Source organism: Aspergillus alliaceus (genome assembly GCF_009176365.1).
Source record: "Aspergillus alliaceus strain CBS 536.65 unplaced genomic scaffold BDW43scaffold_85, whole genome shotgun sequence".
Lineage (NCBI taxonomy): Eukaryota > Fungi > Ascomycota > Eurotiomycetes > Eurotiales > Aspergillaceae > Aspergillus > Aspergillus alliaceus.
Genome location: NW_022474768.1, coordinates 19718 through 46453, shown reverse-complemented (window position 1 = coordinate 46453; position 26736 = coordinate 19718). Strand labels below are relative to the sequence as shown.

At 47.1% G+C, this 26736-nt stretch overlaps 10 protein-coding genes across 10 annotated transcripts; 7 read left to right on the top strand and 3 right to left on the bottom strand.

The window, feature by feature from the left end:
- Window positions 1-5: 5 nt before the first annotated feature.
- On the top strand, window positions 6-1549 carry BDW43DRAFT_245742 (RPC34 RNA polymerase subunit family protein). Its single transcript, XM_032039735.1, has 2 exons — window positions 6-486; window positions 562-1549. The coding sequence occupies exons 1-2, from the start codon at window positions 230-232 to the stop codon at window positions 1370-1372; spliced, it is 1068 nt and encodes a 355-aa protein (XP_031894286.1). The 5' UTR covers window positions 6-229; the 3' UTR covers window positions 1373-1549.
- BDW43DRAFT_245717 (putative PHD finger domain protein) lies at window positions 1549-3176 on the bottom strand. Its single transcript, XM_032039731.1, has one exon. The coding sequence runs from the start codon at window positions 2986-2988 to the stop codon at window positions 1726-1728; it is 1263 nt and encodes a 420-aa protein (XP_031894285.1). The 5' UTR covers window positions 2989-3176; the 3' UTR covers window positions 1549-1725.
- Window positions 3177-3909: 733 nt separating this feature from the next.
- BDW43DRAFT_316812 (nicotinate phosphoribosyltransferase) lies at window positions 3910-5598 on the top strand (the record flags this gene model as incomplete). Its single annotated transcript, XM_032048396.1, has 5 exons — window positions 3910-4021; window positions 4083-4166; window positions 4224-4843; window positions 4892-5327; window positions 5381-5598. The coding sequence occupies 5 exons, from the start codon at window positions 3910-3912 to the stop codon at window positions 5596-5598; spliced, it is 1470 nt and encodes a 489-aa protein (XP_031894284.1).
- A 305-nt stretch (window positions 5599-5903) lies between these two features.
- BDW43DRAFT_316811 (transcription factor domain-containing protein) lies at window positions 5904-8248 on the bottom strand (the record flags this gene model as incomplete). The annotated part of the gene is made up of 2 exons (XM_032048395.1): window positions 5904-7619; window positions 7670-8248. The coding sequence occupies 2 exons, from the start codon at window positions 8246-8248 to the stop codon at window positions 5904-5906; spliced, it is 2295 nt and encodes a 764-aa protein (XP_031894283.1).
- A 1055-nt stretch (window positions 8249-9303) lies between these two features.
- Window positions 9304-9753, bottom strand: BDW43DRAFT_294067 (putative TOM core complex subunit Tom6). Its single transcript, XM_032043902.1, has 2 exons — window positions 9524-9753; window positions 9304-9447 (listed from the first exon to the last, which is right to left on the bottom strand). Exons 1-2 carry the CDS (start codon window positions 9641-9643, stop codon window positions 9394-9396), a joined length of 174 nt encoding a protein of 57 aa, XP_031894282.1. The 5' UTR covers window positions 9644-9753; the 3' UTR covers window positions 9304-9393.
- On the top strand, window positions 9754-12360 carry BDW43DRAFT_294062 (beta-catenin-like protein 1). The gene is made up of 10 exons (XM_032043901.1): window positions 9754-10048; window positions 10098-10152; window positions 10205-10443; window positions 10499-10605; window positions 10672-10906; window positions 10968-11061; window positions 11116-11630; window positions 11684-11968; window positions 12025-12142; window positions 12199-12360. Exons 1-10 carry the CDS (start codon window positions 10022-10024, stop codon window positions 12279-12281), a joined length of 1758 nt encoding a protein of 585 aa, XP_031894281.1. The 5' UTR covers window positions 9754-10021; the 3' UTR covers window positions 12282-12360.
- A 156-nt stretch (window positions 12361-12516) lies between these two features.
- Window positions 12517-17021, top strand: BDW43DRAFT_294059 (DNA-directed RNA polymerase II core subunit RPB2). Its single transcript, XM_032043900.1, has 2 exons — window positions 12517-16352; window positions 16409-17021. Exons 1-2 carry the CDS (start codon window positions 12748-12750, stop codon window positions 16569-16571), a joined length of 3768 nt encoding a protein of 1255 aa, XP_031894280.1. The 5' UTR covers window positions 12517-12747; the 3' UTR covers window positions 16572-17021.
- A 396-nt stretch (window positions 17022-17417) lies between these two features.
- esdC (GTP-binding protein EsdC) lies at window positions 17418-19396 on the top strand. The gene is made up of 2 exons (XM_032043899.1): window positions 17418-18179; window positions 18232-19396. The coding sequence occupies exons 1-2, from the start codon at window positions 17988-17990 to the stop codon at window positions 18838-18840; spliced, it is 801 nt and encodes a 266-aa protein (XP_031894279.1). The 5' UTR covers window positions 17418-17987; the 3' UTR covers window positions 18841-19396.
- A 144-nt stretch (window positions 19397-19540) lies between these two features.
- BDW43DRAFT_304602 (Alpha/Beta hydrolase protein) lies at window positions 19541-21117 on the top strand (the record flags this gene model as incomplete). The annotated part of the gene is made up of 4 exons (XM_032045632.1): window positions 19541-19565; window positions 19930-20225; window positions 20352-20880; window positions 21023-21117. The coding sequence occupies 4 exons, from the start codon at window positions 19541-19543 to the stop codon at window positions 21115-21117; spliced, it is 945 nt and encodes a 314-aa protein (XP_031894278.1).
- A 935-nt stretch (window positions 21118-22052) lies between these two features.
- Window positions 22053-22853, top strand: BDW43DRAFT_294053 (uncharacterized protein). Its single transcript, XM_032043898.1, has 2 exons — window positions 22053-22239; window positions 22291-22853. The coding sequence occupies exon 2, from the start codon at window positions 22490-22492 to the stop codon at window positions 22679-22681; it is 192 nt and encodes a 63-aa protein (XP_031894277.1). The 5' UTR covers window positions 22053-22239; window positions 22291-22489; the 3' UTR covers window positions 22682-22853.
- Window positions 22854-26736: the final 3883 nt, after the last annotated feature.

Below are 26736 nucleotides of genomic sequence, written 5' to 3'. Positions count from 1 at the left end.
CCCGCTACAGACAAAAAGAGAATGGAAAAGCCGTCAAAAAACATCTTTTCTGCCGCCGTCGCACTTGCCAAGTTCTCCTCCCGCAGGCTCATTTTCAACCCGGTCGCGAATCGCTCGCAAATTCTTGGTATATTTAGATGTTAGTCTAATATGCGTCTCTGAATATGCCCTTTCATAAACCTTTTCGGTGATTGTACTTGTCTGACGACTCGGTTTCATCTCGTTGAAAATGGCCTCCGCGGGACCCCCCGGCGCCTCAGTGACTGGGCTAGCCTCTAAGCTCTACGAACAATGCCTGAACAACTACCCTCCTGACCAACTGTTCTACCAGCAGGACCTGCTGGGTCTGGGTATAGTCCCTAAGTCGGACCTGGCACTTCTGCTGCAGTGCACACAATCACTCGTCGATCAGAAATTGTTTCGCCTTCTTCAGGGTAAAAATGACCGATTGGCTTGGAAAATCATCTCACGGGAAGATGCCGAAAAGTATGCCATTGTCCTCTAGGGCTTTTCTGGCACCTTTCATATGATAGGCTAACGTTCTGCTTTTTACTCTCTCAGACTTAAGAACCTGAGCCCGGACGAAAGTTTGGTTTACAACGTGATTCACTCCACTGGTCGCTCCGGTATCTGGGTCCGTGCGATCGGAACTCGAACCGGCCTACACAAGTCCATTTTAGACCGTTGCCTCAAGTCCTTGGAGGGAAAGAATTATATCAAAAGTGTTCACAATGTCAAGTTTCCAAGCCGGAAAATGTACATGTTGGCTGGCCTGGCCCCTAGCGAGGATGTTACCGGTGGTGCCTGGTTCACTGACGGAGTACTCGACGAGAACTTCATCAATACTGTCGCTGGGTATATCGAGTACACGGTTAGCCGGAAGAGCTGGTTTGAAGTTCCAAGTGCGGATGCGCACCGAAGTAAGCGCATGAAAACCAGCGATGGGAGCGCGGCTGTCAAACAGGAAACTGGGCAGAAGACATTTATTCCTTTTCCGGCTGGTTATCGTGGCTATCCAACCGTCTCGATGCTCACAGGTGCGGTCAATGAGAGCGGAATTACTCCCGTCCGCTTGGGCGAAGAGAGTATATCGCAACTACTTGATATGCTCTGCTACGACAACAAGCTCGTCGCCTTGAATAACGGAGAAATGTACAAGTCGGTTAAGAACCCAGAAGCTGTTAAGCAGTCGCAGGCGCGGAAGCCCGCAGGCGAGGATAAGGGCATCGATGACCGGCTGGTTACAAATGGCATGACAGAGACACCTTGTGGTAGCTGCCCGGTGTTTAAACTTTGTGCCCCCGGGGGAGCAGTGAGCCCAGAGAGTTGCGAATATTTCGACCCTTGGCTGGAAAAGGCTCTGGGGTTCTAGATTTTGTGGCCACTCCACCCTCTTATTCTTTTCTTTTTGTTTATGTACAATGAGCGCAATGGCGCCAGTCATGTTTGCTTGCATAGCGATGGCGTTTCACGAACCTTGGGATTGGCTACGATTGAGGCCTATTGTTTTCTTGTTTGGGGAATTTATGGCCTAAAAAGTGCAATTTGGATACGGATGGTTTGGTTCTAACAGAAGCGATTGGATTGCTTCATTTCGTGGCCTAATCTTTGTACCTTGTGAAACGGTGGAAGCTCCAAATCTATCGGAGCAATCCTGGAATGAGATGGTATGCAATTTCAGGAAATATAACAGGCTAGTCGTCAATATGAAACAGGAGGGTATGATTAACTATTTAACTTGGCTGCACACTGAGGACAATACCATTTGCCTACAGGTTCCCTGGTCAAACCTACACACTTCCAGTGAAACCATTCGAACTCGCAATTTTCATTATCGCAAGCAACCATGTCGCCGTGGCTGACACTGCGACAAGTACAATAAACCCTGGTATCTTCATTGCCCTCATCTTCCTCATCATCCATGTCTTCATCTCCACGCCGAGCATCGCTGTTATTTTCGGAATCCGAGACATCGGCGCTGCTGAGTAGCGAATCATCCTCGTCTTCATCGCCGGCGGCCGCAGATGGGGACTTCTTTGTAGTAAGCTTGATACGGCCACTAGCACTAGAAGACCGTTTAGTTGGTTTTCCGTTGAGTCCAGATGATGCCTTGATCTTCTTCAATTGCTGATGAGGCGCGACTTTCTTAGTCAATGCCTTTTTTACTGTGCTTGAAGAACGTGGCCCAGCACTGCCAGCGCGACTCGAGGCTGGCGTACCGCCCTTAGGTGTACCGGGACCTAGTGAAGACTGCCGAAGGTTCGAGGATGCTGTTGGCAATGTTCCAAGTGAGGCGTTTAGCCGCCGCCGCTTGTTTTCTACTGCGCCCGCTGATGACTCACGCTGCCGTTGGTGAAAATGAGCTGTGCCACCGGCTGGAGTTGCGGGAGCCGAGCTTCGCGCAGCCGTCGGAGAGCCTAGAGTAGCCACACCTGCTGATCGGGCCAGGGACTGGTTAAGTCTCTGAGTGGCACCTATTATGACATTGGCATTCCCGGACGTAGGATGTAGAGGAGTACTGTAGGAGGTAGACTCAGAGGTAGAATCGGTGTGGAAGATCTTGGGGAGGTCTCGGTATTGGTCGCTGTTGTTGAAAAGGGAGGGCAAGGGAGGGTCGTTGGAAAGGACACCGTCATTCTGCAAGTCACGAATTTTGATATCCAATTTCTTGATTTGCCGGTCTAACAAAACACACGCTTTCTCACTCAGTTGTATCTTCTCATCCTGTAGTTGCTGCGACTTATCAAGACTCTGTAGTATGACCTTTCCGTATTGTTCTTCTTTGGGATTTGGCGTCAAACTGCCGTTCATTTTGATAAATTTTTGTAAACTTCCATCTCTGGAGTTGATCGTGGAGCGACATTCTTGAATAATCTTGTCCTTGGCCTGAATCTCTTCCATCAAGTGGTTGATTTCTGCTGGCAGATTCGCCACATCATGAACGAATTGCTCTAACACGGATGCGCAGTCCTCAGCACCGTGCGCCATATCTCAATGTAATGTACTTCGCTATTAGAGCGATTTGATTATTATGCGCCACTGATACTGAAGGAGTCCAGGCCAGCCAGCTTTCAGTAACGAAGTTTCATTAGCTGCGCGATTTAGCGGCACTGAGGAGTATATGCTGTACTCGCAACTTGCAAGGCGCGTAAACCAGGCGTTGGGGGGGGGTGGTTGGATTTAATGACCTGGGAACAATGAGCGTTGTCTGATAATGGATAAGGCGTCTGCGACGCCGGGACCTGTCTCGGCCCGGAATAATGAAGCTCCGTATGGACTCGAAATATACTCTAGCACAGCCACGTTTCCTAGAACATTAGCCACAATTCTCTTATCAAACGGGCGGGGTAGTTTCAGTCCTATAAACAAGGCAACAACGTGCGATGTTACTTTTTAGAACACATTCTTCTATGGAAATATACCCTACTACAGTAAGCTGTGCAGGTATAATGCTAATTATTCACAAGACTATGAGTTGTTTGTGTGTAATGCCTATAAAGACATCACGGGACGTTTCTTCTCGAAGATCTCGGTATTTTCTACCGCCGGAATATAGTAATCTACATTATGATCCAGCATATCAATGTACTTACCCAATAGCAACAGTATATTGCTTCAAAAAAGTGAATACTGCAGTCATCGACAACAAATTTGCCTTTCAAATGACGTCGCCCGCAGTATGACTAGTATCAACTAATGCAAACAGTGCAAACATTATCTTTTTTGGTAGTTCCCCGCAGTAACATGAAATGACCGTTTTCAATGCTACTGATAAACTTCTCTAATATTCAATTTATTTCCTTCTTGATTGGGCTTGTACCCCATTGAATCCAATTTCGTGCGCCTATCAGCTCAATACTCCTCATTACCGCAGCTGAAACCTCTACAGAGGTCCACGAACAAGACATAATGACTCAAGAAGGATCCCCTCCACTTCCGGAGGGCATTTCCTCTCTGCTTGATACCGATTTGTACAAGCTGACTATGCAATGTGCTGTCCTCAAATACTTTCCTGATGTCCGTAAGTATATTCAGGCTTCTATATGGCATAGATGAGTATCCTGACCGGTCGCTTTATCCAGATGTGACTTATGGCTTCACGAATCGTACCCCGCATATGAAATTAACGCGTGGGGCCTACAAATGGCTCCTGAAGCAAATGGACAGTATGTATAACCTTGTCTGGCTGAGCGAGTCCAATAATAACCATGCAATTCCTGTAGGACTTGCGAACATTCGAATCACGGAAGAGGAGATAAAATTCCTAAAGGCCCGGTGTTCGTACTTTAACGATGCGTACCTGGAGTTCCTGACCACGTTTAAACTGAAGCCGTCGGAGCAGATTGATATTAAGTTTACACCTGTGAAGGATACCAGCAGTGACAACGACTTGGGCGACGTCGAATATCTGGTCAAGGGTCTTTGGGTTGACACGATTCTGTACGAGATCCCACTGTTGGCATTGACGAGCGAGGCATATTTTATGTTCACCGATAAGGATTGGGATTACAGTTGCCAGGAGGAAAAAGCATACCGAAAGGGATGCGCACTGCTTGAGAATGGTTGTATTTTCTCTGAGTTCGGGTCGAGACGACGCCGTGATTACCATACTCAAGACCTGGTCATGACTGGACTGATGAAGGCCGTAGAGGAGGGAAAGCGGCAAGGGTGGAAGGGCAAGTTTACAGGTACAAGTAATGTTCATTTTGCGATGAAATACGGTGTCGACCCTGTTGGCACGGTTGCGCACGAATGGTACATGACCATTGCTGCCATCACAGATGATTACGAAAATGCCAACGAAGCAGCCTTACGGTACTGGCTTGGCTGCTTCGGTAAAGGAGTATGTTTCACTATCTGGAATACTTGAATGAATCTAACTATAACCTAGGTCCTGGGCATTGCATTGACGGACACATTCGGCACGCCCGCTTTCCTCGATGCATTCCGCAAGATGATTCCTGCATTTACCACTGCAGGAGTTGGCGCAGTTAGCACATTGGCATCTGGACCTTCCACAACGAACGAGTCGAATATCCAAAGTGAGGCTGAGACAAAGGCCCCAATCGTTGCGCCACTTAATAACGACGGCGCTCAATCCTCTAATGAGACATACGCTCATGTCTACACCGGTGTCCGGCAGGACTCAGGAGACCCTGTATACTTCGTGAAAATGGTGCGGGACTTCTATGACAAGGAAGGCGTCACGGATAAGAAGACCATGGTATTTTCCGATTCTCTCGACATCGAGCATTGTCTTGAGTATAAGATCATTGCGGAGGAAGCTGGATTCCAGCCCGTTTTCGGTGTTGGGACCTTCTTCACTAGTAAGTACTACCTTGGACCATACTCTTCATACACAGAGGCTAAGTATAACCAGATGACTTCACAAATTTATCCAACGGAGAAAAGTCAAAGCCACTCAACATCGTGATCAAGATCGCGACAGCAAACGGCCGGCCGGCTGTTAAGCTTAGTGATAACATGGGTAAAAACACCGGAGACCAGCAAAAAGTCCAGGAAGTGAAGCAGAAGCTTGGATATATCGAGCACGAGTGGGAAGAAGGCGATGAGTGCAATCGCTGGACTAAACGCTAGTTAGTCGCAATGAATAACATACTGAATAGAGGATGGAGACCGGCTATAATATGTGTTCCATATAGAAACTCTTGATAGAGGGCGGGTTCAAAATACTTGGCTCAGATCTAGAATAGAAGAGGATTTCTAGCTTTGGTTGGGTGGACATCGTGCTGAGATAAATTAAACGTATCGCTTGCTCTTGCAATCATAAAAGGGTATCGCTAGTACCTTGCCGTGACTGTATGCGGACTGCATGACGAAACTTCGTAAGGCTGACGGATATATATGCGAAAGAAGTCAAAAAGTAAACACACGCCGCATAACTAGAACATTTCTTCACCAGAATTAAACCCCAGGTCTTTATCCAAATCACCCGTGATATCCTCCTTCCTAGGCGCATGTGAGCTTTGCTCTTGTTTATCCGAACATGAGAAGAAATTTCTGCTGTGCTCCTCCAGCGCGGAGCTCGAGAATCCAATACTGAAATCTGCTCCTCGCAAGAAATCTTCTGCCCAGTCGATATCAATATCCGGGAGATTCGATGTGTCGGGAAGTGGGAACTCTGGGGTATATGAGTCTATATCAAAAAGAGTTGAAGGGTTGAAGGTGATGTCGGGGAGAGGTGTGTGTGTGTGAAGGGCGGAGTTGAAGTGATCGTCGAAGTCATGAGAGGGGGTGAGGTGGTCTTGCTTAGCTGTAGATGGGGAACTATTGTTGGCTGCCGTGGTTACTGTATAGTTTCGCTTGGACCATTGGTCTGAGGAGCTTGGCCTGGGAAGCTCTGGGCGAGATTCCGGTGGCTTATTCACCGTATCTGTTTTTATGGGTGAGATCCAGTTATCTGGTGCTCGGTCCTCCGATGGAGACAATGTCTGTATAGTGGCGGCATCGCTCTCCCTCTGGTCTGGCTCCGTGTATTGTGACTGGTTTAGATTGATACTGTTGGATTGCATGATTTTCAACAGTGTATTCGCGCTATCGGACTGGACTCTAACAGCGGCTTCGATGTTGGCAACTTCCATATCTGCTGCTGGGTAGAGCTCTTTCAATCCCTGCAAAACCTGGACACACCGGTGGAAGTTGCGTATGCTGGCCTCTCGCACCGTAGGATTGTCAGACATGGAGTTTGCTAGGTGTAGTACGGTAGCAGGTATGATGACTGTCACTCCAGACTGTGGTAAGAATCGAGTGAGGTTCAACTGGTTTAGACCTTGTATGATATGTGTAATTCCAATAGCGGCATCGTGCATTTTGGACCGTGCAGCATTGGCCAACTCCATACGGGGCTTATTTTGGCCTTTGTCGGATCCATAGGCCCATGGTCGATATAAAGCACTTATAGTAGCATGATACAACATTCTCACCATAGCACCATGGAGAAGTAAGACCTCTTCACCATCGTTAAAGTTGGTTTTGGAAGCAGGGATGAACTGTGCATCCCTTGGGAGAGAGTTAACCCACGAGTCGAGTCGCTGGCTGCACCGTGCTAACTCCGATTCTGAGGCCTGCCTGGGAGCTAAAGTGATAGTAGTCCGGTTAGTTATACCGAATAGACGTTGTGAGGGCGAGTACTGGGCAAAGAGCACGCGCCCGATACATTGACAAAGTTTGGCTTTTTCTATGAACATAGTTGCTAGACGCTTCTGGTGGGATGTATCTTCTAGCTGGCGGCAATGGAACATCTTTATGACAGATGGGTGAAATGGTTCATCCTCAAAATCTTCCAGTCTCAACATTGGAACGTTACTAGCCCCTTCGTTGACTTGTGTAGGACGTCTCATGCCTAGAGAGATGAGCCGGTCCCGGGAGTATAAGCTCCACCACAGACGTATTCTTAATCGTTTAGTTTTGAGGTCCATGGTGGGGGATGTTGTAGGATCCCGATTCAGTCCGATCGAATGAGCTTGGGTGTTGCAAATACCAATCCAGTCCCAGATATCTCTGTGTGGGTGGTTTACGTGATCCGTCCAGTATGTCATCAACAGTAAAGTCTGCAAAATGACTATTCGATCTTCTTCGCAATCAAGGGAGTAGAGTAGCTAACTCTCAGTTAGCTCTAGCGAATAAATATACCTTCTGTTGGCCTCACTCTTAGTCGCGTATAGAAGGCGCTCCGCGCAATTTTCCTAGTTGCATATCCAGCATCTTGCAGATGTTTAAGATCCACGAAGGCTGTTGCCACAAACATCACTGCCTGGAACAGTAGGAGGCTGATATCACCGTTTGGATCGTTCTCCGCAATGCACCTCAGGAAATCTTGCAGGTTTAGCACTGGCATAAAGCTATGCACCCATTTGATATAGCATCGCAATAGCTCGTCGCGCAACCCACTCTCTGGAACTGAGAGAGCTCCACGGAATCGTAGAAACTCCAGATCTTCCGGAGATATATGAGAAGGCAGCGGTTTTAAGAAGCGTGGCTCCTCATCTAGAATAGCAGTCAGAGGGTCGAAATCAGGGTCGATCAAATCTTGCACAGCAGCGACCATATTCTCAAGTGGTAGAGACGGCCGAACTGCCCGGTTCCCTAGAGTCCGCCATGTCGGGGATGGTTTGGAGCCTTGTAGCCAGGGAGTACGTGCATCGTAGTCCAGAGATGTGTTTCGTTTGGCCATAGGCTCACCATAATGTATGCCTGCGTCTGACACCGTACGTTTTGAGGTTATCATATTGAAAGTGATCGAATAGATAAGTTACTACTGTAACTACTACTGCAGCTACGCGAGCAAAAAAAAAACAACATCAAATATGAAGAGCTATAGACTCGGCCGGAGCTGTATTTGCACGGTTGCTAGCATGGAATTCAATAGCGATCTCTCCGGCAGTTGAGGGCGGTGTTCGGAAGGTTCCCCGTGTGGGGTAGCTGTGGGCTTTTCCCCGCTATTATGATGTTGGGTACATTTAAGTGGTCAGGTACACGGCGTATTATTATACTATGTAGACATGTTGTGCCCTGAAGAATGACAAGTATGGAATTGATCAGCTTGGCCCTTGTCGGATCTGATGTTCGGTAGTGTAGTAGTGCCTGAGGTATCATTTATATTTTTTGCGCAAAATATAGATTAATTCTCTGGTAATTGATAGTACCTCATTACACTATTGTAGCACAATTATTGAATCCTCTTTCTATCTCCCCTTTCTGCCTTCTTCCTCTTCTCTCTTCTCCTCACTTATTCTTCGAAATGAACAAAGCCTTTTTTCTGAAAAACCATTCGTACTTGTTTTTTTCCCCTGAATTTTCTCTGGTAGTACTAACTACGAAACTGTAGATATATACGATATTCAAGGCTGGACTCTCAGGTAGCCTTTGCTTACATGTATTGGACTGCACATCGTTGAATTCTAGGGGATTTAATTCAGATGCTCAGTTATGCACCGGTGGAATGTCATCTATGCCGCCCATTTTCGCTAGTTGGGGGGATTTGGAGAAGAGAAGCCATTCCTACACGAGTTTGAATCAAACCCGGAAGGATATCATGTCATATTGGGGTTTCATGTTCCTTAAGACACATCAGAGATGATAATGCGCGCCACACAAGTCCATCCTAGAACATATATGCCCATTAAAGCACAAACCATGCAGTATAGTACAAGTATTCATTACTTAACACCAAGGAAAATAATAGCAAGTTCCAGTCTATTCCAGAATAACCTTAACAAATCACCTGACTCCCAAAGGATGTTATATCACTGTGATGGTTGCGAGCCACGGATGCATTCGGATATTTTGTTTACATACTAAGTTTTCTCATTAGTCTTTATTATGCGAGCAAGGGTCAAGGATACTGCGAGAGTATAAAGGATATGTGTCGACTTACGGAGGGAGGAGAAGTTCGCTTAGGGAGCTGTAAAGGAAAGCGACACCGGCCTGTGATGGGAGAACAATCAGAATCATCACCTTGACAGATACTGTAGACAGAGCTATTGAAGAGATATGGACTTACACCGAAAACGAGAACGCTTCTCACAATGGTGGCGTTCTCGGGGTGAGTGACTTCATCGTATGCGGCGCTGAAAAAGCTCTTCTCCTGATGAGCAGAGACGACGCGCTGTCTGGGAGCCATTGTTCCGATATGAAGGGTAGGGTGAAGATCTCAAATGTTGGACTCTGGATTTGATGTCTGTAGAGAGGAGCAAAGCTGGAGTAATCGTAATGAGACTGCGGAATGAGAGGTGAATAGATGGGCTCCGAGAAATCTTTCGGCGCTTGGCGGCTGCGTTTTTAGCTTACCGCGCCCGCCGTATTGTCGTCGGAGCATCTGCGCAACCAAATGATGAGAACAGGTTCCTGAGCGCGAATATAGAAAGTTTAGGGTCAAGTCGCCAGGCCTGTCTTTAGGAAGACTTGATTTTTACATTCTGTACCTTTTGCTATCATCTTTCGCTGGTAGGCTGCGTGGGTTTCTTTTCCGTGCGCACTTCCCACTGCGCAAGCCGCAATCATGACCAGCATAGATGAGCTTTTTAAGGTATGTTATTCGTGGTCTATATCGGAGAATTCAACGCTGACGAAGTAAGAAACCGTCTTCAGCAGCCAGTGCTAAGCGCAAATTGGACGCCACAAAAGACCCAAGTACTCTTCGCCCTTCCACTCCTTTCGCCACTTACTGACCCATAATACAAAGACGAACTCTACAAGGCCGCTAAATTAGATGCGAACGGTGATGTCAAATCCAAAGGAAAGGAGCCAATGGTTAAGGATAAGGAAGAAGATGAAGGTGAAGCTGGCCCGGAGCTACCTCCTGATTTCGATGCCGAGGATATCCCAGACGACGAAGAAGGGCGCTTTTTCGGCGGCGGAATGGAGCGCAAAACGGCCCAGGCGATGCAGTATATTGACCAGCAAGATGAAGGGGATATTTCGGTATGCATACACAGGCTCACGAAGCTACAGTCCTTGAATACTAAGTTTGGACTAGCCCGAGAAATTCGACGCTGCGTGGTTGCGACGATTTGCTCTCAATTTCGAAAAGAAGATATCCAAGAATGCTGAGCTGCGCGGGAAATTCGAAAATGACCCTCAAAAGTACGTGATGCATTTGCGCTCTGTTCCTTTCGGCTATACATAAGCAGCAGCTGATTACATGCTCAGGTTCATGGCCTCGGAAGCCGATTTAGATGGCGAAATAAAGGGCCTATCGATTCTTTCAGAGCACCCCGAACTGTACGCCGAGTTTTCAAAACTGGGATGCGTGGGTTCTTTGATTTCTCTGCTCTCCCACGAAAACGCAGACATTGCAATTGATGCGATCCAAATTATCAGTGAGTTGACAGACGAAGACGTCGAAGCTGAACAGGATCAATGGGACACATTGGTGAATGCAATGGTACTGCGTGGATTCCAATACCTACTATAATATATACTGATTTGCTCCCTTCCTTTTCTAGTTGGACGCAGACCTCATCGAACTCTTAGCCCAGAACTTGTCACGGTTGGACGAAGAGTCCGAGGCCGACAGAGCAGGAGTCTACTATGTACTGAGTGAGTGAGCCCTGCTCCGGCCCTAATATGTAAACAAGACTAATTTATGAAAAGGTGTCCTGGAGAACCTTGCGTCGCAGACATCACATGCAGAAAAAATAGGCCAGGACTCAAATCTGCTACCATGGCTCCTCGCTCGCATCCAGAGGAAGGAGAGACCGGTTAGCCAGAACCAGCAATACTCTGCCGAGATATTAGCCATACTGTTGCAGTCATCCTCCAAGACGCGAAACACATTCATCAGTCTCGAGGGGGTTGATGTCCTTCTTCAACTACTTAGCCAATACCGCAAGCGTGATCCAGAAAAGGATTCAGACGAGGAAGAATACGTAGAGAACATGTTCGACTGCTTGATCTGTCTTGTCGATGAAGACTCTGGAAAGGAAAAGTATATCGAAGGTGAAGGAATTGAATTATCACAAATCATGTTGAAAGAAGGGAAATTCAGTAAACTACGCGCTTTGCGGGTCCTGGATCATGCTCTAGGTGGACTGGGAGGCAGACCTGTCTGCGAAAGGTTTATCGAAGCAGCATGCTTGAGTACAGTATTTGGAATGTTCATGAAGAAGGTATGGTTCCTTGTCTCATTCAAGACATTGAGATTGAAATTAACAACGATCAGCAAGAAAATCAAACGACAGAGCATTTACTGGGCATCTTTGCGTCGCTTCTGCGCCTTCTACCTGGGGGTTCAGCAGCCCGTATCCGTACTCTTGCAAAGTTTATGGAAAAGGATTATGAGAAGATCGAGAAGCTCATCAAGCTGAGACGCGATTATGCTTCGAGGGTGTCCCCGGTTGAACAAGCAATCGAAAAGGAACGGACGGAGTTCACTGAAGAAGAACAAGAGATGATGGCGGTTGAATGGCTTTCAAGACGATTTGATGCTGGTCTATTCTCTCTACAGGTCTGTCGCTATCTTTATCGGATGCTGGCTTAGAATCTACTGACGATTTTGAAAAGCTCATCGATGTGATTTTGGCCTGGCTTGTCGCTGAAGATGACGGTGCAAAGCGAAAGATTGTATCCCTTTTGGCGGACCGTGACGAAGGTCTGTCTCTTATACAGAGCACACTGAAAGGCAAGCTCGGGTCTAGATTTCCATTTCTTTGGTGCATTATACTAACATCAGCGTAGAACAAATTGAAGGGCTTTCAGAGCAAGAACCGGGACAGAAAGAGCACAGGGAAATGCTTGAAACCCTTTTACAATTCTTATAGATGGCCTTTCCAGCTTCAGGGAATTTGCCAGCTTGTAATATAATCAATTATCATCAATCAATTTCGCTTTGCAAAAGAATTGACCACGTCTTTAATGCCTGAGGTATGAATAGATATCACGTGAGAATATTGTATTAGTCATCTACTGGCGCCAAGCCTGCGGTCGAGGCTAGTGGCGGCTCTGCTCAAGATCCATCACAGCCCGGAGGTGAAGACCAGCACAGCGCCATTCACTCCCATCATCACAATTTGTCTGGGATCTCTTTCTTTCCATCCACCGGAGATTCCCAGCTCACTGCACCTTTCCCAGTGTTCATTCTTGACAAGCCTTCACTGGTGTCACTGCATTTTTATAGCAGCCAGACCGCCTGTGAGCGGGATCTTTTATGCGAGCGCGTCGCGCTGTTTGCGCTCACTGATTGATATTATCTATCCTAGGTAATATTAGCGGTTGATCTTTGCCAAAATGGCTAACTACGATGATGCCTACGAGGATGAGTTCTATGATGATATGGAAGAGGGCATCACCTCGGAGGATTGCTGGACCGTCATCTCGTCTTTCTTCGATACCAAGGGTCTAGTCTCGCAGCAGTTGGATTCTTTCGATGAATTCATTTCATCAACGATGCAAGAACTCGTGGAGGAACAAGGTCAAGTAACGCTCGATCAGACGCTTCCGCCCGACGAAGATGAGGTCGATCCCGTCGTTGTCCGTCGGTATGAGCTCAAATTCGGAACAGTGATGCTCTCTCGTCCCTCTGTTACCGAGGGTGATGGTGCTACCACCATCATGCTGCCCCAGGAGGCTCGTTTGCGGAACCTTACCTACGCTAGTCCCCTGTATCTCGGCATCACAAAACGAATAATGGAAGGCCGAGAGCGATCGGTTGCTGATCGTGACGACGAGGAGGTCGAGGAAGACGAGGATAGAAAGGCTCGTGGTACCTACCTCCAGTGGGAGCAGAAGGAGCTGCCCGCCGATCAAGCGAAGGAGGAGACTGTTTTCATCGGAAAAGTGCCTATCATGCTCAAGTCCAAGTATTGTATCCTTAAGGATCTGAGCGAGCAGGCTCTATACAACTGGAATGAATGCCCTTACGACTCCGGTGGTTATTTCATCATTAACGGAAGTGAAAAGGTTCTGATTGCCCAGGAGCGAAGTGCAGGCAACACAGTCCAGGTCTTCAAAAAAGCACCTCCAAGCCCAACACCTTACGTCGCTGAAATCCGAAGTGCCGTCGAGAAAGGTTCACGGCTTCTTTCTCAGCTGTCTCTTAAGTTATTTGCGAAGGGAGATAGTGCAAAGGGTGGATTTGGTCCTACTATCAGGTCGACATTGCCTTACGTGAAGACTGATATTCCAATCGTTGTCGTCTTCAGAGCGCTTGGTGTGGTCTCCGATGAGGACATTCTCAACCACATTTGCTACGACCGTAATGATATCCCTATGTTGGAAATGCTGAAGCCTTGTATTGAAGAGGGTTTCGTTATTCAAGATCGTGAAGTTGCTCTAGACTTCATTGCTAAGCGTGGCTCTTCTCAGTCTAGTATGAACCATGAGCGTCGTGTGAGATATGCTCGTGAAATCATGCAAAAGGAGCTGCTTCCTCATATCTCGCAGAGCGAAGGCAGTGAAACTCGGAAGGCATTTTTCTTAGGTTACATGGTGCACAGACTTCTGCAGTGTGCTTTAGGACGCCGAGATGTTGACGATCGTGATCACTTCGGAAAGAAGCGCCTTGATCTTGCAGGTCCCCTTCTTGCAAATCTTTTCCGCGTCCTGTTTACCCGAGTTACTCGTGACCTTCAGCGTTATGTCCAGAGATGTGTTGAGACAAATAGGGAAATCTACCTGAACATTGGTATCAAGGCCAGCACACTGACAGGCGGCTTGAAGTACGCTCTTGCTACTGGTAATTGGGGTGAACAGAAGAAGGCCGCAAGCGCGAAGGCTGGTGTGTCGCAAGTGCTCAGCCGTTATACCTACGCTTCTACCTTGTCACATCTTCGCCGTACCAACACACCTATTGGCCGAGACGGTAAAATTGCTAAACCTCGCCAACTGCACAATACCCACTGGGGTTTGGTCTGTCCAGCAGAAACTCCTGAAGGTCAGGCTTGTGGACTGGTCAAGAACTTGGCCCTTATGTGTTACATCACCGTTGGTACGCCTAGCGAACCTATCATTGACTTCATGATTCAGCGTAACATGGAAGTCCTTGAGGAGTTCGAGCCTCAGGTTACGCCAAACGCAACAAAAGTCTTCGTGAATGGCGTGTGGGTCGGTATCCATAGAGATCCCGCTCATCTTGTCAACACGATGTTGTCGCTGCGGCGACGGAATATGATCTCTCACGAAGTCAGTTTGATTCGTGATATTCGTGAACGGGAGTTCAAGATCTTTACCGACGCTGGGCGTGTCTGTAGGCCATTGTTTGTTGTTGACAACGACCCGAAGAGTGAAAATTGCGGCGGTCTTGTCTTGAACAAGGATCACATCCGCAAGTTGGAACAAGACAAAGAATTGCCTCCTGACCTCGACCCAGAAGATCGCAGGGAACGCTACTTCGGGTGGGATGGATTAGTGAAGTCGGGGGTTGTGGAGTACGTTGACGCCGAAGAGGAAGAAACTATCATGATTGTGATGACACCGGAAGACCTAGAGATTTCCAAACAGCTTCAGGCTGGTTATGCCCTTCCTGAAGAAGAGCTTCACGATCCCAACAAGCGTGTTCGTTCTATTCTGAGCCAAAAGGCACATACCTGGACGCACTGCGAGATTCACCCCAGTATGATTCTCGGTGTTTGTGCCAGTATCATCCCCTTCCCTGATCACAATCAATCGCCCCGTAATACATACCAGTCTGCAATGGGTAAACAAGCCATGGGTGTGTTCTTGACCAACTTCGACCAGCGAATGGAGACAATGGCGAATATACTCTACTACCCCCAGAAGCCGCTCGCGACAACACGTTCAATGGAGTTCCTGCGATTCCGTGAATTGCCAGCTGGTCAGAACGCTATTGTTGCCATTGCATGCTATTCCGGCTATAACCAGGAAGATTCGGTCGTTATGAATCAGAGCAGTATTGATCGCGGCCTTTTCCGCAGTCTCTTCTACCGTACATACACGGACAGCGAGAAGATGGTTGGGTTGACAGTCGTTGAACGTTTTGAGAAGCCAATGCGACAGGACACAATTGGTATGAGAAAGGGGACTTACGATAAACTGGACGAAGATGGTATCATTGCCCCTGGCGTACGTGTCTCTGGTGAAGATATTATCATTGGTAAAACGGCTCCTCTGGCGCCTGACGCGGAGGAGCTCGGCCAGAGAACCAAAGCTCATACCAAGCTGGACGTCTCCACTCCTCTTAGGAGTACTGAGAGTGGTATTGTGGATCAGGTTCTGGTGTCCACCAGTAATGACGACCTGAAGTTCGTCAAGGTCCGTATGAGGACTACGAAGATTCCCCAGATTGGAGACAAGTTCGCTTCACGTCACGGACAGAAGGGTACCATCGGTATTACCTACCGCCAGGAAGACATGCCGTTCACTCGGGAAGGCGTGTCGCCCGATTTGATCATCAACCCTCACGCCATTCCCTCGCGTATGACCATTGCTCACTTGATCGAGTGTCAGCTTAGTAAAGTGTCATCCCTGCGTGGCTTTGAGGGTGATGCGACGCCCTTTACCGATGTCACTGTCGATTCCGTCTCTCGTCTGCTCCGCGAGCATGGCTACCAGTCTCGTGGATTTGAAGTGATGTACAATGGCCACACTGGCCGGAAGCTTGTGGCGCAGGTATTCTTGGGACCTACGTACTACCAACGTTTGCGCCACATGGTCGACGATAAGATCCATGCACGTGCCCGTGGACCAACTCAGATCTTGACCAGACAGCCAGTGGAGGGTCGTGCCCGTGACGGTGGTCTCCGATTCGGAGAGATGGAACGTGATTGTATGATTGCGCACGGAGCCAGTGCTTTCCTGAAGGAGCGTCTGTTTGATGTTTCCGATCCGTTCCGCGTCCACATCTGCGATGACTGTGGATTGATGACTCCCGTTGCGTAAGTAATCTCCCTTGTGCTTATTGATCTCCATTTGAGCTAACAACGAGTTGCAGTAAACTGAAGAAGGGACTCTTCGAATGTCGACTGTGCAATAACAAACACAGGATCTCTCAGGTGCATATCCCGTATGCAGCCAAGCTTCTGTTCCAAGAGCTGGCCTCGATGAACATTGCCGCCCGCATGTTTACCAACCGCTCTGGAGTGTCCGTGCGGTGAGGGGCAGTCGTGAGGGGTCCCGTCCATCTATCTGTACAATCGGCTTTATTTCTTTCTGTTACGATCCGGTCTTACGTGGTGTTCTACACTTTTAATCCTTATCCTCTCAAGCTTTCTGTGCTGTCATCAAGAAAAACAGATTGATTTGGCATTTTTCCGGCGTACCGTGGATTCGAGGGATGTTTATTTATGGTTTTGGTGCTTACCCTTGCTGCTGGGGATGATTCTGGAGAAGCGAACATATATCTGTCTCTTTCGTCGTTCACCATATTAAGATAAAATTTAGAATACTTTTGGAACCCTGTCTTTACCCTTCATCCTTGTAGTTGCAGCTGTTCCCCACTGCTAGACTCCCGGCTCTTCATCTATCAGCAATATAACAATTGAGTGTGGGTAGTCCTATTTTCACTTGGCTAGGAGGGGTGGGAACAATTGACCCCTCCATGAGGGCGAGAAAAAAAAGAAAAGGGAAAAACCTTAAACACGATCCTGCAGGAAGCGAAGCAATCAGCGCCTTGATTTCAGGAAGTTGATGTGATAGGACTTGCATGGCGGTAAATCCAGGAAAGTGGTTGGATGGCTGGTTGGCTGCAGTGAACACCTCGCAGGGAACACTGTCGGCCAATGGACCCCGAGAGTTACCCGCCGACTGGCACGATCATAGGCGGGGATTCAACCTTCATTGGTCTGGACTTACTCCACCCCCTCTCCAAGAATAGCAGAAGGCGAATGTAATGTGACGAGAGGATGACCTGAGGCCACCTCGAAATCACTGCCTTAAAGATGCCACAGCCGCCAGGAAGCCTTGCGCCGTCTTCTTTTCTCCTTTCTGTCCTTCAGCAAGACTGGTCTTGTTTGGAGCTGCCCTTAATTCTTTTTTTTTGTTTGAAGACACCCGTGCACTGGTTGCGTTGGGTTAGTTGTTTTGATCAATTCATTTTACTATACCTTAATAATCGTTCTATACTAAACCCCTTCAATTTGATATTAACGAAAAAAATCCATACTTGAATTCCCCTTACAGACGAGCTGTGCTCTCTTATACCCCAATCCAATCACACACATTTTATTTTATTTTATTTTTTTTTGGACCGTTCAACTTGGTCGCTGGTCGACGTCTCCATTCAGCAGCTTACAATCTTGCTCAGCCTTGTTCATCTTGTCGCTGAGGCTTTTTACCATCATTCTAATTTCGTTGTCGTGGACTGGATCCGCGAGCACTACTGTTGGATACCGCAGTCAACCAACCAACAAACCAACACGGACCTGATTGAATCGGCTCTGGTAGTCCTTCCATACAAGTCTTATATACCTTCCACATCTGATACGGAAGAGTGCTCTCATCTTTTACTTCGACACGATCATCTATACGTTCAACGTGAATATTATATTAATCTTTAGTCTCAATCTTTCAAAATGTCCGCCGTTCAACTCAAGTTCACTCTTCGGACCTCGTCCAATGTCAAGACTGTCCACCTGCTTGGCTCCTGGGACAACTACTCCCGTCAGATTCCCCTCTCCAGGGATGAGGGCAAGGCCGGCTCATGGGTTGGTAAGTTCCGCTTCCAGACCTCCATGCTTAAGCTCGGCGGCCGTTACTGGTACTACGTGAGTCTGATCGAATCCTTTATTACTGTGGATACATACTAAACCTTATCAGTACATCATGGATGGATACCACGTCTCCCATGATCCCGCCGTTGAGTACACCGTTGAGCCAACCACTGGCCGCAAGCTGAACATCCTTGATGTTCCCGGAGGCAACAAGAAACCCAGCACCTCCTCCACCCACAAACCTAGGAGGACCTCCGAGGAGGTGGTCAAGGGCCGTGCTCCATCGCCATCTAAGATTCACCACCCCAAGCCCTCCAAGCCCTACGCCTCCCGCCAAATCCGGGAGACCGACTTCGCTCCCACCATGGAGGATCTCACGATGCGTTTTGCGGGCTCTCGCCTGTCGGACGAGTACTCACTCTCCAACAGCCCGCCCAGCTCGGTTGGCTCGTCCCTGTCTTCGCGGTCCTCTCGGTCCTCCGGCAGCACCTCGCCTTCTTCCCTTTCTTCCATGAGTGACCCAGCTAGCGTGTGCCGCTGTGAGCGCTACGGTATCACTCGGAAGGGTGACCGTGTCAAGCTCGACTGCGGTGGTAGCCGCTGCGGCTACGTGACCGAGTCGTCCGAGGCAAGCTGTTCCGAGTCTGACAGTGATGAGGAGTACCGCCGGGCCCGCCGGGGTGTTCGTCGCCAGGGTATCGTTGTGCGTCGGTAAATCGTACAGCTGGTGGAATTATTTCTTGCAATCAAATTTTTATGGAGATGGATTGATCCCCACCCCCCGACCGGGCGGTGCCAATCAATATGGCATGTTACAGTTATGCCATGATGTTCAGAACAGCCTTTCCTTAGCAGTTCTCCGAAGAGAACATTTACTTCAACACAGAAAATCAAAAAAAAGGGGGGGCGGTTTGGAGAGAGGAAGGAAAATTATACCGGATCGTAGCCGTGCTACGAGCAAGCCGGACTCGCTTCGTGCTAGCTGAGGCTGAAGTTTAGGAAGGGGTAGGAAGTCTGGGGAAGAGATGTGTGGGAAGGTATATTGTGGTGGTGAGAATGAAGTTAGGGACGGAAGGGGAAGACAATGACAATGTTGCCCTGTGTCTGATGCTACAACAGACCAGCCAGGTGAAACGCCATGAATGAGTGATGATGCTTTTTATCTGGACGGCGCAAGTGGCGCTTAACCCTAAGCCGGGGATGGGTACTCGACTCCGTCCAGAATGAACGACGAATTATGCTCCTTGGATTAGCTTAAATTTGAAAAAAAAAAAATATAAAAAAAAATTGTTTTTATTTACACCGCAAGTTCAGATGCATAATAATAACTGTCAATTAAGCAGTAAAATATTGAATCCCCAACACTTATATCACTCGGATCATCCGTGACAATTCCCGGATATCCCGAAGAAGTCATGTCCCTGCAGGTTGAACCTCCCCGTAAGTCACTCCTCTATAGCGGTATAACATCGACAAGATAACCCAGTATAACATAACCGTACGAGACATCTACATATCTACCCATAAAGCCTAACGCGCAAGCCACCTCCACCACAAACATATCCCAGAAACCGCCAACTATACAACTAATGCAACAAAAATGACACCTAGTCCACTCAAAGCCCTCTACAAAGAGAAAGACGACTCGAAAATAACAACAGGCATCTACATACGCCCCCCCAAATCAAACAAAAGGATATAAGAAATACCCCATCTGTACGTTATCCTTAGCCCCTACCCTCAAGACCACCCAACTTAGCCCAACACAAAACAAAACAATAAACTGAATAACACCCTCAAAAAGTCATAAACATCCATGACAGCGCCTTCATGCTCGGCAACTCACGCATGGTATCCATCCCGCAAATCCAAGACTGTCTATCGCGGAACTGGGTCGTAGTGGTTCCCAACCACTGTCTCTGCCCCGGGGTGAACATCCTCGAAGGTCCAGTGGAGGATTGTTGGGGTCTCCTGGCATTGGTGTATGAGGGTATATTGGAAGAGTTTCTACGCGATCAGGGATCGACTTGGGTCGGTGTTGACGTCGAGAAAGTGATGGCATTCGGAACGAGTAGTGGGGGCTTTTTGGCCTTGAGTTTGGTGCATTCATTTTTCCTTCCTTTCGTTTTCCTTCGTTGATTGGATGGTAGAGGGGGAGGTCGTCATGTAGACGAACTTGTGACTCAGGGGATATATTTAAGTACGTTCAAACTGACAAAAACGAAGGGCTACGACGTCTCCAAACCACCCAAGGCTATTCTCGGTTTCTACGGTGCTGTCCATTTCACGCATGCGTTCTGGACAACGCCTCTTCCGCATGTGGGCGAGAAACTACCGTCTGGTTCGGCCCCGGAGTTTATTAATCAGGTTTACGGGGAGTATCCCGTCCTCACGGATAGTTCTATCTCGCTCGAGGGCCAGGCAGAGTCTGGACGGGCTATGGGCCCGGATTTTTGGCGTCCCCGGGATGCGTTTGCGTTTACGCAGATTGCGAATGGGCTGGTATTGAGTGCTTGTTTTCCGGGACGGGATGTGAGGGAGATTGATCTTATTTGTCACATTGGGGAAGGGTTCCCTGCTACGTGTATTGTGCATGGGATTGAGGATCAGATGGTTCCAATATCCCTAAGTAGGGAGTTGGTGAAGGTTTTGAGGGAGAAAGAGGTGGAGTGTGAGATGGTGGAGGTTCCAGGGGAAGATCATACGTTTGCGATGGAGATGGAGGTCGGGTCTAGGACATGGGAGGTACATAGAAGTGGGTTTGACTGTTTGACTTTTTGGAGAGGGTTGTTAGTCGGGTTTGGTTTATGTCAGATTGGTATTGGGATAAAGAGGGTGAGATGTTGTATTGTATTGAATGATGTCCCGGCCTGCCAGTTGCATACATCGAATATTAGGATTAATGAGTGTCGAGGCCACCGGCCTGAAAATCAAAAACTCCGTCCATGCGAACATGTATACACAGTATACACCCAGTCCATCTCAATGCTAAATCGCGGAACCCAAATAACGAATCATAGATCGCTGTCGTAGCTCGTCGTCTCTCGTGACCGGCGCCGACAACCCTAGTTCGGAGCCAGGGGCATAACGAAGAAAAATAAACCGAAATATAGATAAATGGGGGAAATATTCGAACGAGGTGCTTGAGCTCGTAGAAGGTGAAAAGGACGCTTTTGTGGAATAAAGGCTTGGAAATCGAATACTCGGCAGGGTAGAATAATTGATTGCGAGTGCTTTTAGGAACGCCTCTCATTGCAATTGCCGCAATGTAGATGGGTCAACGCGCAGCGTATGTTAGGAGCCCCGACTAACATCCCTTGAAGACGTCAGAAGCCCTTACTGGAATAACCAGAATCGGGCCAATTGCAACCTTTAGATGGAAGTCCATTCCGTCGTGCAGCATGCTTCTCGCATGCATATCCGACGAGAACGACCTTCTCCTGCACGACATGGCCCCGTTGTCCATATGCCTCACACGGGTCAACCGCATGCTCAAAGTAAAGACAACCACACACTGAAAACCGCTCTACCACTTTAAAGCACATGGTACGTGGTCCAAGGGCTTGTCAATTCAAATGATGAAAGGAGAGTAGTTTGATGTGCAACGAAATGCGACAAAGATAAACAAATCGCCTGTCAAAGAACGACTCGAACACAAGAGGGAAAGGAAAGATTCAGAGAATGTTGTCGATAAAATACTGATCTAGAAAGGGAAGATGCCAAAGTTCGATCATTTATAAGGATTGGCCTTCAGGCGACCAGACCATCATGGACCACAATTGGGACTTGAAATGGGACAGGTTAAGCCGGAATCAAGCCTCATGCCTTCTATCCAAGCCCGATTAAAGGAGTCAAACACCGACAGATGCAAGGCATCCGCCAAAATCAACGGTTTTTCATTGCCCGAAGAAAACGTGTATCGCGGCTAGGGCAAGCGGTGCTAAAAAAAAAAAAAAAGAAAAGAAAAGAAAAGAAAAAAGAATTGAAAAATCAATAAGAAAAGGAGCCAAGTGGTGAAAAAAATAGTAGGACCCAGTCTGTCGGGCAAGGTTAGTACCATCCATAGTGGTTACGCTCCAATCCATGTAGGGCCGACGACGGACGGCACCGAGCCCTAGTTGATCAGTGGGGTTCCTCGGGCTGAGTCCTTCCAGTTTCAACTCACAGTTCAGAGCAAATCAGACCCGTAACTTCAACCCATAGACACATGCCTCTGACTAATGCAACTGTTGAAGAAGGTAATTCTGAGATGACAGCTGATGCCAATTGCAAACATGACTCTAACTGGGCATAGTTACCCGCTTTTGATGGGACCGTTGGAGCCAAGGACAAGGGACCTTGCAAACCCCCGCCATTCTTAGTAGATGGTGCAGCCTTCGCAAGCGCACGTCCTCCTGTTGCAGGGGTTTTCAGCTGAACTGTGGACGGATACTAATATAGCATGGGCATTGCTTTTCTTGCTTTTCCTGTTTCGAGTCGTAGGGCCGAGTAGAGCATGGGGCGGTAAGGCCACCGACCGAATCAAAACCGAAGATTGGCAACCGGGCAACGTGTGAATCCTCCTTCATAGTCTAACGGAGATGGGTTCCATGTATGAGAGGACGGAGGAAACCGGTGGATTAACACAAGGCTGACTTGGTAGTGGGGAGAAAGCAGCTGGACCGTTGCCCGTGAGGCCTATCATCTTTCCCCGGCGGGTCACTGGACCAGAGCATGGCCTGAGTCAAGCCCTCATTGGCCAATCATCGTGCCCCGTCGCCAGGCAGCCATTTCTGGCCTGATATCCTGCTTGAGGACCTTTGTAGTATGCCCTACGAACCCCTACCCATGGTACGACCTATTTCTCTTGAATTTTTTCTTATATTTTCCCCTAGCTATCTTTGGATCTTTGGTCTTACATCCTTGTATCAGGTCTATACTATGACTCAAGTGAGATGATAGATCCCTACTGGTCCTACCCAGCTGAAGAGGCTCTTCTATTGAGCCCTTAGTGTGATTTTGAAACATCATAGTCTGTTTCACACCTATTGTTGTCGATGTATCCGAGCTATCAGCCGTAGCGGCTATCTTTCGTAGACTGAGGTCTTTCTCACTTGCCTTCTTTCTGATGGACTCAAGTCTATGGATATCCGTCCCAGTCTTTTTCTGGATCAGAATGGTATGAGAGCTAGGACGCATTGCATTCGACTCTGTCAAACCCCACTAGTTCAAAAGTAACTATATTGTTAGCGTTATTTGGCTTCTCAGCCTTATACTAGTGCATCATAAATTTATTTGCTACACGTTTTTATGAACCTATTGTTATTTTTCAAGCCACCGGCGCATCAATGCTAGATCAGAGAACTATTTGAACAAATCCAAAAGATTTTTTTTATATTTTACCTTCTGAGGGCTCCCTATCTGCAAGATAGCTCATATGGGCCAAACATTGAAGTTGATCGAGAGGGCTATCAAATTTGAAAAATAAACGGGTTTACAGCAACTTATACCCCCCGACATCCAATATCTATTTCTAAATAGCAGTCCTCCGCGAAGTCCAAACCTGAAATGCTCCATGTACTGTGACAAACAGCCTCAACTTACCCCTGGATGTATGTCAAGTCGATCATCTTGAGGACAGTAAAGATCATCACTAGGATCAGATACGTTCCCCTTTATGGCCAAGGCAATCAATAACACCATTCTCAATTTTTATGTTTTTCGTCTTGTTGTCCACTTTGAAAATTATCGATCAGAGAGTAAACGGATGAATGCCATATTTAAGAATAATACTTACAGAGCGGTGCGGGCTCGGGGGACTTAAAGTCACCATTAGGATGGTAATCGCAGTAGAAGACTCCCTGGTTTGGTCTCAACTCGCAATTCTCTATAGTCACTTTATGTACTTTACTATTAAATTTGTAAGCTACCCCTGCTCATCAATAATGTAGGGGACACCATACTCATCCTTAGCCTTCGCTATATCAGTACAGCATTGGGTCAGTTCCAACTTCGTCGTGATTAGGTTTCCAGCTCCGTCACGGCATGTTGCTTTTAGGAACGACTGCTTCACTTTATCTGTTGGTTCTGGTCCATGTCCCACCTCAGTTTGCTCCATCTCGACATCAGAGCAGCCAGGGAACCAAAACGGAATTGCATCATAGGCAGTAGCCGATGCCGATAGAGAGTAAAGGGCAATCCAAAGAATCGAATGCATGTTTTTAAAGCGGAGTGATTTTTCACATGGAGTTCTGAGGGTATACTCTGGGAGGAGCCAAGGTGACTCTACTTATATACTAATGGTCGGAGTTTCGAGACAGAAAACAGCCATCTATATCCATTTTGCGCCATTTCTTTGTATGTGTTTGGTTTTTTTGCCTTATTGTAGAAAGAGATTTGGATCCTTTCTTTTTAACCAATGGGGTGACCAGATATAGTGGCAATATTTTTCAGGTAGGTGCGGCACATGAAACGAGATATTGCTTACAATTGTTGTGGTATACTATTGTCCTTTTTTTTCCTTCAAGGCCTATTATAACATGACAAACAGTTTGGTACTTGTGGTTAAAAGAGGTCTGGAATGCTTGTAGATCCAAAGACATAAAGAACAATTCAACCAAGTAACACGAACTAGAGTAGCTGCTCATTCAAGTCAAACAAACTGCGTATCATGGTTGTGAAATCCAATGGGTTCAAATAAAATGCGACATAGAGAAATTAAGGCAAAGAGAGGAAGGAGTATCGAACATTGGGGCACATGAAATATGGTGGGAAAGGGATCATATATCTAATCCCATCACAAGAGGTTTAGATAGGTAGGCTATTAATTCCGCGGCGCTTAAGAAGAGAGCGAGTAAAAAAAGTCTTACACGGAATAGGATTTTCAATATCCCAAAGGGTTCATATTATAGGATCCCGTACTGAAGAACAGGGTTAGGAGACATTTAAGGTATAGCCTAGTGATGCTCACCCTCAAACCGTACTAAGATAATGGTTGAAACAATACAAAGTACAGGGGGAAACAAAACGAGCTTTGTCTTCAATACGGGGTTGGAAAACAATTGGGACCACATACTGAAGTCCACTCCTTGATGCTCAGAAACGAAGTCACCCACTATACCAAGATAGGAGGACGAAAGCGGCCCTTCGATGAATCAAGGGGAAAGAAACGTTTCACCAGTAGATTGTATTGTTGATATCTCTACTGTGAAAGGCTCTTGTTAAATATCAAAAGTAATTAAAACAATGATGAGTGGGCGAGGTTCTTACGTTATATTATTCTATCAGATGATAAGTAGACTTCTGATGAACAAGAGTGCGATACATATAAGCACACCTTCTTTTGTAGAAGGCTGTACTAGTTTTATTGCCTCGGCAAAACGATCCCAAAATAACTGTATGTACATCATCTCGGCCCTCCCAATATATCAAAGCATTTCAAGACATTGTCGGCAACGTCTACAACTTCGCCTTTAACTTCTTCGGATTCACTTTACTCAACTCTGCAGGATGGATACTCACTGAGCTCGATACCATCGGTTTCTTCTTTCTTTAGTTACTTCAGCCCCAGGCAACTACTACATACCAATTTGTCGTCATATTCCACGTCGCAGCGGCCACGAGAGTTATCACTCAGTACATTGTCACTATCGGAAAATAGCTAGAAAATATCGAGATAGGGTGTTATACACTCTTTCTCTGACCAACTGTTGTACCGTTGTCGTTCCCAAAACATGAGTTAATAGGCAACTAACCTCGGACCCCGGTTCATGTCGCTTCCAGCTGGTCATGCTTTGCGCTACCAGGAGCAATCTTAAAATCACCGCAGGCGGGAAGATCATAGGATGCAGCCAATCCTGGCAGAAGTAATATTAAGACAACGGGATTTGGGCGCATCATCGCTAGATTAAGGAGACTCTGAATGTTTTAGTTGAAGTCGGGTATGCTTCGAAAAGCTCTTGTTCTACCTACTTGTCTATCTATCTATCTAGCACTGATGGCCTCGCATTCACTGAGATTTGGTGGCACGTCCGCACCTTGATGCGTACCAATGGAATGCTTCATCCTTCGTTAGAAGTGATCCTAACGCCCCACCTTTGAAACAGGAACCGGACAAAGGCTAGTGGGTTCTTTTACCTTTTAAGGCTAGAATATTTCCAGTCATGTCGAGGCTCTTCCCGTCTCTTGAAAACTTTCAAGACGACCTTAGTATCTGTACATATAAAGAAACTCTCGGGTGTTTCTAAACTACGTAAATAAAATATTCAGGAGTACTGAAATCCTTGTTTTACGAGAAGATGGAATGGAGGGGACTGACTGGTCTCTCCTTTGTTAAATGAAGTTCATTAACACTTTATATCAGCAACCAACTCTTGTTTATATAGGAAGACATCGGGCTTTCTTAGTGTACTGGGGCCAAAAAAAGCTAATGCCTATAATGAGAAATGCAGACGAGAACAATCTCATATGCAACGATAGACCTAACATTAGATTTACTCCCATCTCATACCAGTAGAGGTGCTATGATAGGATTTAGTCGAATCGGCAAAGAGCTAGCACATTGCATCGTACTCGCATTCTTGGCTAGAAAAAAAAGATATCTAGGTCGAGAAGCCTGTGCAGACTCTGGTGT